This window comes from Pelophylax lessonae (assembly GCF_965119305.1).
Source record: "Pelophylax lessonae genome assembly, chromosome: 3".
NCBI lineage: Eukaryota > Metazoa > Chordata > Amphibia > Anura > Ranidae > Pelophylax > Pelophylax lessonae.
In genome coordinates this window covers 46,440,593-46,452,590 of record NC_138770.1, presented here as the reverse complement: position 1 = coordinate 46,452,590, position 11,998 = coordinate 46,440,593, and the positions used below count along the sequence as shown (strand labels likewise).

At 39.1% G+C, this 11,998-nt stretch overlaps 1 protein-coding gene across 1 annotated transcript in view; it reads left to right on the top strand.

Moving 5' to 3' along the window:
- Positions 1-2,260: 2,260 nt before the first annotated feature.
- LOC309550298 (3-galactosyl-N-acetylglucosaminide 4-alpha-L-fucosyltransferase FUT3-like) overlaps positions 2,261-11,998 on the top strand; it is a gene marked incomplete at both ends in the record, with an annotated part of 45,281 nt that continues 35,543 nt past the window's right edge. The window contains 2 exons of the mRNA XM_082250700.1: positions 2,261-2,764; positions 4,095-4,111. Coding sequence (XP_082106826.1) covers positions 2,261-2,764; positions 4,095-4,111 — 521 coding nt within the window. The remainder of the gene's footprint in view (positions 2,765-4,094; positions 4,112-11,998) is intronic.

Genomic DNA, 11,998 nt, shown 5'->3' with positions numbered 1-11,998 from the left:
GGGGGAAAATAAGAAAAGGAAGGGAAAGGGGAGGGGGGGGGGAAAAGGGCTACCAAAATTGTAAATAAGGTTTTAGCCTGAATGAGAGATATTTAGTACATATATATATGTTAACTTGCCTAAAGAAGCTCTGCATATTAACATCAATTACCAAAATTTTTAGAAATTAGTAAACTTAATTTTGTACACCATGTGTATATAGTCTCATCCGCAATATATGAGGAGGAGACCAATAATTTTAAACCACACATGGGTCAAAGATAGATAGATGTACCAGGTTGTCTGAGATCAGGGAATTCCCTGAGTCGACTTTCTGGTACATATAAATGTATTTCAGCAAAGAGATAAACAAGGATGGAAACAAATTCCAAGTGATGAAACTAGTTAAAGATCACACTGTATAGTTAGTGGGTTCTTCACCCCGGGAAAATATCAATTTGGGAAAATAGAGAAATACAGTTGATCATAGACCTTACTACCGAGCCCGCATCCTAATTGTGAAATATATCAAAGAGTAGGGAACAAGGAGATGGAATTACCATGCAATCACCGGGTTGTGGGATAGAGGCCCAGGTGATACTCCCAGTAGGAGGGGGAAGTGGACTTTGAAGGGCTGGTATAGTAGTGAACAACAAAGGGATTAAAAATATAATATTTTATTCAAAAAGACAATACATCATTAAAAACATACACAGAAATACATGGACATATTTGGCATATGTATCACAAACTTGACTTATCCATGTAGTAACATTGAGATGTGGCTATGGTTGGTTCGACGCGTTTCGCCTGATTGAAACAATTAGCTTCTTCAGGAACCAAAAAAGTTCTAGGCAACAATGGCCTCTGATATAGATATTAACAGAAAAGAAGAAAAAAAAACAAAAATTATAAAGGAACACATCATGTGTACATATAGTCAACAAACTATGCCTTTGACAGTTAGTATCAAGGCAGGTATACAAGGATATATTAATATGTTAACTTGCTCACCTAGGTCATATTGTAGGTTAGCTGGAAAAAGGGTTCAAGATGCCCAAATCGTCCAATGCGAGCCGGGACAAACAGAGCCTTCCTCCAACAGATCCTACAGAGGGATCAGGGTCCCTCTGATGATATAGGGTGGATCGGACCTCTTCCAAATATACCCCAATGATTATTTATCTCATTATTCAGTGCAGATGGATGCCCCCCATATATTAATATGGAGGTGCTGACAAAAATTGGCACGGTAGTAAAGGGTAAAATGTATCAGCCCAGATAGCTCTGCAAAGCTGGTATAGGAACAAAATATGAAAAAAGAACAATATTAGGAAAATATTGTGGCTAAACAGCCAAAAAAAAGAGATTACTATAAGTAAAATGTAGCAAATCAAAGTTCCTTTGTTGTTGTTGCTCACCTATATTAGAGGTAGATACCGCATGGAGGTCCGAGTGCCGATGCCTGCGGCACAGTTTGCCGCTGCTGTCGGCGTGCTCGCCTCGTGGGCTATTAAATAGGAAGAGATCCCACCGGAAATGCGACGCTAGCAGCGTCATAACGTCACTTCCGGTGCGGGCGCAATGCATCTGCGTCACTACCGGAGTGGCGGAAGATGGTACTGCAGCCAGGGAGGCGGTGCGCACTAAGGCAGGCGCTGGGAAACAAGAAAACAGGTACATTGGACATACACCTGATAAAACCGGCACCTCCCCTCTCGGATTAGATGTTGTCAACTTATCATCTCGGCAACTAACTGCTGATGAACTGGACATTCTTAGGCTGGGGTTAGGCTTCTGTCCACTAGAAAGGGTCAATAAATTTGAAATCACAAAGGACCTCCATCTTTTCGCGAGAAATCTCACCTATAAATACTTATTCGACAAGAATCAAAAGAAACGCGATAAAGATGGAACACACGAGGATCCCTACAAAGGTTTCAAAATCAATGATTTTAAAATGCTAAAAATATTGATCCAACTTCTAGATGAAAGTGGAGGACCTATAAATGACCCTGATTCTCCACCTTCATCTGATGAGGAACCTGAGCCCCCCTCTGAACCCCAATTTAGAGCCAAATCTACTAATTTTCCAAGTCTACAAACTTGCCCAGCAGTCTGGGCCTTTCTGAAGCAAACAACAAAGGACTTTGAAAACCTTGTCCCCTCCTCCCATCTCGAGTCCAATCTGTCCCCCCCGCAGCGGCGAGCTCTTGATCGCTTGATCCATGACGACCACATTGTCATTAAACCCTCGGACAAGGGTGGCAATGTGGTCGTCATGGATCGTGATCAATATATTGATATGTGTATGGCCATCCTCTCCAATGAGGAGTGGTATTCTAGGGTGTCTGAGACATTGATCACCACAAAAAATGCTGAGTTTCATGCTTTAATTTCTAATGCTGCTTACAACAATGTGATTGACAAAGAGTTATTTGAATATTTATTTGTTAAATGGCCGATTACGCCTACATTTTACTCCATCCCCAAGATCCATAAGAAAACCGTCCCACCACCAGGACGTCCAATTGTATCTGGTATTGGCAGCATATCGGAAATGGCAAGCCGGTATGTTGACAGTCAACTGCGCCCATTGGTGGCCAGTTTACCATCCTACTTAAAAGACACGGTAGAACTACTCAAAGTTGTTGAAGGGATGGTTGTGCCCTCACAGTCATTGCTGGTAGCAATTGACATTGAGGCACTCTATTCCTCAATACCTTATACTCGAGGTCTTGAGGTGGCGTCCTCCTTCCTCCGAGAACAGGAGCGCTCCAATTGGGTTCGTACTGATTTTGTATTGCAACTTCTTGAGTTCATTCTGAACTCAAATTTATTTACCTTTAACGACGAAACATTCCTCCAGGTGCAGGGGGTAGCGATGGGGACGGCATGTGCCCCATCGTATGCCAACCTGTACCTGGGGGGATGGGAGCGCTACCTGTTCTCGGACGAGGAGGCGTCACCCTTTTTCGAATATATTCTCTTTTGGAAGAGATATATTGACGACGTCCTGGTGGTGTGGACGGGATCGTATGAACAGCTCATGGAGTTCATGCATTTCATTTCAGTTAATCAATTTAACCTAAAGTTTACCATGCAGCACAGCAAATCGGTGATCTCTTTCTTAGACACCTACATACACCTATCTCCCGATGGAACCTTATTCACTTCCCTGTACCGTAAGGATACAGCCGGTAACACCATTCTGCATTTTCAGAGTGGCCATCCTAAACCACTAGTACGTAACATTCCTTATTGTCAATATTTTTGTTTGTGATCAATGCCCGTGGGTAAGGGAGGGCAACACTCTTCCCCTGCCACGTGGAGGAACCTTAAGGCCTAAATTCTCAGCTACATGTCAGACCGAGGGGGTTGTTTACCTAGCCACATGTAGATGTGGAGCTTTCTATATAGGGAAAACAAAAAGAAAATTTTGGCAAAGGATATACGACCATCTGTATTATCTAGAAGTAGGACTTATATTTACCCCTATATGCAAACATGTTGGTCTCAACCACAGTTTCGACCCCCATATGGTCTCCTTCTCGGTCTTAGAAGTGATAAACAGCAACCCACGAGGTGGTAATACCGACAAGATCATCCTCCAGAGGGAGGCAAAATGGATCTTTAACCAACAGGCCACAAAATGGCCGGGTTTGAACACAGCAGTGTCATATAAACCATTTCTCTGAATATATTTCCTGAAATATCCTCCTCTATATGAAATATCTATTTTTCCTTCTTTTCCCTTTCCCTTCCCCCTTTTTTTTTTTCCCTCATTTATTACAAGTCTACCAAAAAAATAACGTGGGTTATACTCACACGTCCTTTAATGTTTTAATGTTTAATCATTAATATTTATTATTTATTTTTTTTCCTTCTAACATTTTTGGTTTAGTTGCAAAATTTCTTTTGCTAATAGTTTATAATTATGGTCTCAATTATTGGTATATCATGAATGAGAGATATTTCTCTTGCCAACTCAGCATATAGGGATTAACAACGTTTATTTAGTTGGTCCCTTGTAAGCAGTTTTTTTCTCTGTTGTCTAGTAATGTGGGATTTATTAATAACCTATTATGTGTTTTTTTCTCTATTTTGTTTTATAGGGTTCTGCTGATGTCGGGTTGTCCTAATGTGAGCCCGGTCGTTTATGAGCTTTCCCCACATTGGGTGGATTCGGGCGCAAAGCAGAGGAGATACGCCCCCCCACGGGCGTTTGCTCCTCTCCCAATAATGGGATTAGTGCGCACCGCCTCCCTGGCTGCAGTACCATCTTCCGCCACTCCGGTAGTGACGCAGATGCATTGCGCCCGCACCGGAAGTGACGTTATGACGCTGCTAGCGTCGCATTTCCGGTGGGATCTCTTCCTATTTAATAGCCCACGAGGCGAGCACGCCGACAGCAGCGGCAAACTGTGCCGCAGGCATCGGCACTCGGACCTCCATGCGGTATCTACCTCTAATATAGGTGAGCAACAACAACAAAGGAACTTTGATTTGCTACATTTTACTTATAGTAATCTCTTTTTTTTGGCTGTTTAGCCACAATATTTTCCTAATATTGTTCTTTTTTCATATTTTGTTCCTATACCAGCTTTGCAGAGCTATCTGGGCTGATACATTTTACCCTTTACTACCGTGCCAATTTTTGTCAGCACCTCCATATTAATATATGGGGGGCATCCATCTGCACTGAATAATGAGATAAATAATCATTGGGGTATACTTGGAAGAGGTCCGATCCACCCTATATCATCAGAGGGACCCTGATCCCTCTGTAGGATCTGTTGGAGGAAGGCTCTGTTTGTCCCGGCTCGCATTGGACGATTTGGGCATCTTGAAACCTTTTTCCAGCTAACCTACAATATGACCTAGGTGAGCAAGTTAACATATTAATATATCCTTGTATACCTGCCTTGATACTAACTGTCAAAGGCATAGTTTGTTGACTATATGTACACATGATGTGTTCCTTTATAATTTTTGTTTTTTTTTCTTCTTTTCTGTTAATATCTATATCAGAGGCCATTGTTGCCTAGAACTTTTTTGGTTCCTGAAGAAGCTAATTGTTTCAATCAGGCGAAACGCGTCGAACCAACCATAGCCACATCTCAATGTTACTACATGGATAAGTCAAGTTTGTGATACATATGCCAAATATGTCCATGTATTTCTGTGTATGTTTTTAATGATGTATTGTCTTTTTGAATAAAATATTATATTTTTAATCCCTTTGTTGTTCACTACTATACCAGCCCTTCAAAGTCCACTTCCCCCTCCTACTGGGAGTATCACCTGGGCCTCTATCCCACAACCCGGTGATTGCATGGTAATTCCATCTCCTTGTTCCCTACTCTTTGATATATTTCACAATTAGGATGCGGGCTCGGTAGTAAGGTCTATGATCAACTGTATTTCTCTATTTTCCCAAATTGATATATATATATATATATATATATATATATATTCATTATGTATATTATATTATATATTATATTATAATATATTTATATATTTTTTTTATATATTTATAATATATATTTATAAATAAATAAATAAATAAATGAAAATAACTGCAATGTGAACGAAATGTTCCTTTAATTGCTGCAGTGCTCGGCTGCACACATATCACTTCCTGCTAAATACCAGTGCAAACCACAATGAAGTGCAAATATAACTAAATATGAATAAAATGATGTAAAAAATAGAAATGCACAAAAAAAAAACATGCAATCCACTGAAATATATCAATATAAACCACAGCAAAGTGCATATGCCATTAAAGAGGTTGTAAACTCAGTTACATTTTTTTTTTTTTACAAGCTGAAAGAGAAATACATAATGAGCTAGTATGCATCGCATACTAGCTCATTATGAAATACTTACCTTAGAACGAGCCCCCGCCGTGCCGCCCGCTTACCTGTATGACGGGCGACATGTCGCCCGTCTTCCGGGATCGCGGCATCCGGCCATCTGATTGGCCAGAGCCGCGGTGACGTCACTCCTACACACGCGCGCGGGAGCCGACGGTCACGGCACGGGGCTCTGAAGGAACGGCACCAGCGGCCGTTCCTTCAGAGAGCAAGCGCCAGTGACGTCACTGGCTGCATGTAAGGTAAATATCTCCTAAACGGTACATGTTTAGGAGATATTTACAGTACCTATAGGTAAGCCTTATCATAGGCTTACCTATAGGTAAAAATGTCAGAGGAGGGTTTACTTCCTCTTTAAGTGCAAATAAATAGATGGTAAAAATAAATATACATGAAAACATGCACACAAAAAAATACATAGTTCACTGGGATTGTATGAAACGGTGTGGCGCCAACAGACGCGCTTATAAAGAGTAAGTGACACCGGATGTACACATTTCAAAGAGCAAAGTGCACGGTGTCACTGCTGGGAACAATGCATGTATAACGATACAATCGGTTTATCGGTTTATGGTTACAAAAAACCTTTCATTGTTGAAAAATATACTAATAAAATGAGAAAAAAAAAAAAACAAAAAAGAAAAAATGTTGTTATAAGCATAAGTAATCCAGAGCGTAAAAAAAATATATATCTGCGTGCATTGTCGCCATCTAGTGGTTACATGAAGGTATCACATATACTTTTTAAAATGACTAGGCACCCTATTGAAATTGCCATGCACTATATTGATTTCAGTAGGGTGCCTTGTAATTTTAACCACGTAATTTTAACACTGTCACTGGTCCCCCAAAAAGTGTAAAAAATGTCAGTTAGGGGTCCGATCTTTTTTTCTCACAAATAGAGTTTTCTTTTGATGATATTTGATCACCTGTGCGATTTTTGCGCTATAAATAAAAAAAGAGCGACAATTTTGAAAAAAAAAAAAAAAAAAACAATATTTTGATATATAACATTTCCAAAAAAATTAAAAAATCTAAATTTTTTAACATTTTAGGGCCAATTTGTTTTCTGCTACATATTTTTGGTAAAAAAAAATCGCAATAAGCAAATTTTGATTGGTTTGCGCAAAAGTTATCGCGTTTACTAACTACGGGAAAGATTTATGTCATTCTTATTGTTTTTTTTTACTAGTAATGGCGGCGATCTGCGATTTTTTGCGGGACTGCGACATTGCGGCGGACAGATCGGACCCCTAACTGACATTTTTGACACTTTTGGGGGGGGACCAGTGACATTACTATAGTAATCAGTGCCAAAAATACGCACTGTTACTGTAATAATGAGGTGCCCTGTGGTCTGCTCTATATAGAGAGGACAGTCCGGGCCATGCGTACTAGATTCGGAGAACACTGTCGCTATATAGAGCAGAAGAAGGATAAGCACAGTGTACCCAGGCATTTTTGTAAAGTGCATGGTGGTTGCACCAAAGGCCTCAAGTTATTCGGCATTGAAGCCATACCCATGTCACTTCCGGAGGGGGAAAGGTTCTCTAGACTGTGTAGGCCTTCTGGATATTCTCGTTCGGCTCTATGTCCCCTGGGGGGCTGAACGAGGAACTGGAGGTTAATACCATCATTTGACCGTTCTATCCGTAGCATCCATTAAATACCCTTAAAATGTTATGATACCGTTATACCCTGGTATATATAAATATATATATATTTTTTTTATAAAAATATTTTATGAAAATATTTTATACATATTAACTTTTTGTATCACATAATTATGGTTATAGTGAAAGTGTATATATAGATATATTCATTTACATTGTGGGATTTTTATATATATATATATATATATATATATATACTGTATATGTATTATCTTTATATATATTTTTTTAATCTATTAAAATTTGTGTTTTTTTTTTTTTTTTTTTTTGGTTTATAATATCATGTAAGTTACATCTTATGCAAATTGGTATATGCAAATTGGTATATGAGGCTAAGTTCATTTTAATTTTAATTTAAATTTTTATTTTTATTGTAAATTATTTACATAGTTACATAGTAGGTGAGGTTGAATAAAGACAATAGTCCATCTAGTTCAACCTGTGTAGGTGTGTGTGGCTGTAATCATCTCACATAGCCCTGAATGTTCTGATCCTTGAGATGTAAGTCTAAGAGTCTTTTGAAAGCCACCATACTACCCGCAGAAACCACCTCTTGTGGTAGAGAATTCCACAATCTTGTTGCCCTAACAGTAAAGAACCCCCCGCGTTGCCTGAGGTTAAAACGCTTCTCCTCTAATCGCATTGTATGCCCTCGAGTCCTCATGCAATCCCTTTGAATGAACAGCTTTTTTTCTAAGCTGGGATCCCCATTAAGATATTTATAAATTGCTATCATGTCCCCCCTCAGACGTCTCTTCTCCAGGGAGAATAAATCGAGCGATTGTAGACGCTCTTCATAGTCAAGGTCCTCCAATCCCCTAATTAGTTTAGTTGCCCTTCTCTGGACTCTCTCCAGCTCCAACACATCCCTCCTGAGGACTGGCGACCAGAACTGGACGGAATACTCCAGATGCGGTCGGACCAGAGTTTTATAAAGTGGAAGGATTATAGTCTTATCTCTGGAATACATCCCTTTCTTTATGCATGCTAATGTTCTGCTGGCTTTGGCAGCTGCCGCTTGACATTGCATGCTGTTTCCTAATCTATCATCAACCAAGACTCCCAGATCCTTCTCCATTTTTGATTCCCCCAAGGGTTCCCCTCCTAACGTGTATTGTGTTTTTATGTTTTTAGTCCCCAAGTGCAAAACCTTACACTTCTCCACGTTAAACCTCATTTGCCAAGTCGTTGCCCACTCCGTTATTTTGTCCAGGTCATTCTGTAGGATATCTGCTTCATGCTGTGCAGTTATTGCCCTGCCCAATTTTGTGTCATCTGCAAAAACTGATAACGAACTACTGATCCCGACCTCAATTTTGTTTATGAATAAATTGAACAAGGTTGGTCCCAGGACTGAGCCTTGGGGGACCCCGCTTACCACCTCAGACCAGTCTGAGTATGCGCTGTTTATTACTACCCTTTGGACCCGCCTTTTTAGCCAGTTCCGTATCCAAGAGCAAACCCTGCTATCGATACCTGCAGACCTTATTTTATAAATTAAGCGCTTGTGGGGAACTGTATCAAACGCCTTAGCGAAATCCAAGTACACCACATCCACTGGTCTCCCCCTATCTAGCTCACAGCTCACCTCCTCGTAGAATGTTAGGAGATTGGTTTGACAAGAACGCCCATTTGTAAACCCGTGCTGATTACTGCTGATGATGTTGTTGTCTTTAGCAAACTCTACGATATAGTCCCTTATCATCCCCTCCAGAAGTTTACATACTATTGATGTCAAACTGACAGGCCTATAATTTCCCGGGATATGCCTCTGACCCTTTTTGAATATCGGAATCACGTTAGCTTTCTTCCAATCCCCTGGTACATCTCCTGTCCTAATACTGTCAGCAAAGATCAGGAACAGTGGTCTCGATATAACTTTACTGAGTTCCTTGAGTACTCTCGGATGTACGCCATCCGGTCCTGGTGATTTGTTTGTGTTAAGTTTATCCAGCCTTTCCCTGATTTCCCCCTCTGTTAGCCATAGTGGCAAGTCCTGTGTATTACTACTAACCATACAGTCATGGTCAGTGTACCCCTCCTTTTCCTGTGTAAAGACTGACGAGAAAAAAGCATTCAGCACGGTTGCTTTTTCAGTGTCCTCTGTAACCATCCTCCCATCATTGTTAATTATGTGTGCAATATGCTCTGCCTTAGTTTTTTTGCTGTTGATATATTTAAAGAATTTCTTTGGGTTTTTTTTACTATCCTCTGCTATTTGTCTCTCAAAGTTGATTTTAGCCATCTTGATTTCTTGTTTACTTTTCTTATTTGCCTCCTTGTATTGTATGTATTATAATGTTGATTTTTTAATTTATGATGTTAATCATGTGTAGGCAGTATTAATGGTCATCATTTGGCATTATACTGGATAATGTGGTTTTAATGTTGCTTATAAGCCCCTTGCTCCTCCCCTCCACAATGGGTTGTATCACCTCCTTGTCTGGCCCTTTAAATGTATAACTATTGGGGCAGGAGTGTGTGTATATATAGGGAGGTAGTATAGGAGGAAGGGAGGGACCTGTGCATAAAGTGCATAAACTATGTGCAAAATCACGTAATTACAGTGCTGAAATGTGCAACTTAAAAAGTATCTACAGTAAATACTTCAATACATAAAGTGCAAAATTACATAAGAACCACAAAATTACTGCAGTAATAGGCAATAAAGTGCAAAATTTGATATGGACCACAAAATCATAAAAACATACAGTATATATAAAAATTATATATAAAAGTGCTAAGTGATAAAGTGGCTGATGCTGTTAATGTGAAATGCTCATCATAGCATAAAGTCCACAAATTCCACCATAGATGTGCAAAGGTGCAGATAAGTCTTCTATTGTGAATTCAGGTGCTTGACCACCACCAACAGGACAACTGTAATGAAGGCTTACCAGATGTAGTGGACCCAATAAAGTATACACCTTTTGGGTCATTCAGGCTTCTAAGAAATAGGCGGGCTTTATACCAGTAATATATCCAAAAATCAATGGCTCAATCCTTCAACGTCATCCACCAATATGGAATATTAAAGCCACTAGCAGTAAGAGCAGCAAGAAATCCTTTTCCGGAAGCTCAAAAAATAAAAAGCTCACATAGTGTGTATCTTTTTTAAACATTTAATAGTAAAAAAGAAGAAACATACTTACACAGACTTGACGGTATAGCGATTGTACAAGTAGCTAAAAGACGGCATTAGCAGTAGACCCAATGTGTTTCGTCTAAGTAGACATCATCTGTATTATGTAAAGCTATTATTATTTTACTAATATTTTTTACATTCTGGAATGGGGTTCCTCGAGACTGTCCATTATTTTAAAGGGTGTCTTGAGATTGTCTATAATTTTGAAGGATGCCTTGAGATTGTCTATTATTTTGAAGGGTGCCTTGAGATTGTCTATAATTTTGAAGGGTGCCTTGAGATTGTCTATAATTTTAAAGGGCGCCTTGAGATTGTCTATAATTTTGAAGTGTGCCTTGAGATTGTCTATAATTTTGAAGTGTGACTTGAGATTGTCTATAATTTTGAAGGGTGCCTTGAGATTGTCTATAATTTTAAAGGGCGCCTTGAGATTTTCCAAAATTTTAAAGGGTGCTTGTGATTGTCTATAATTTTGAAGGGTGCCTTGAGATTGTCTATAATTTTGAAGTGTGCCTTGAGATTGTCTATAATTTATAAAGGGTGCCTTGAGATTGTCTATAATTTATAAAGGGTGTCTTGAGATTGTCTATAATTTTAAAGGGCGCCTTGAGATTTTCCAAAATTTTAAAGGGTGCTTGTGATTGTCTATAATTTTGAAGGGTGCCTTGAGATTGTCTATAATTTTAAAGGATGTGTTGAGATTGTCTATACTTTTGAAGGGTGCCTTGAGATTGTCTATAATTTTGAAGGGTGCCTTGAGATTGTCTATAATTTTAAAGGGTGCCTTGAGAATATCTATAATTTTAAAGGATGCCCTGAGATTGTCTATAATTTTAAAGGGTGCCTTGAGATTGTCTATAATTTTAAAGGGTGCCTTGAGATTGTTCATAATTTTAAAGGGTGCCTTAAGATTGTCTATAATTTTGAAGGGTGCCTTGGGATTGTCTATAATTTTAAAGGGTGCCTTGAGAATGTCTATAATTTTAAAGGGTGCCTTGAGATTGTCTATAATTTTAAAGGGTGCCTTGAGATTGTCTATAATTTTGAAGGGTGTCTTGAGATTGTCAATCATTTTGAAGGGTGCCTTTTTGATTGTCTATCATTTTGAAGGGTGCCTTGAGATTGTCTATAATTTTAAAGGATGCCTTGAGATTTTCCAAAATTTTAAAGGGTGCTTGTGATTGTCTATAATTTTGAAGGGTGCCTTGAGATTGTCTATAATTTTGAAGTGTGCCTTGAGATTGTCTATAATTTATAAAGGGTGTCTTGAGATTGTCTATAATTTTAAAGGGCGCCTTGAGATTTTCCAAAATTTTAAA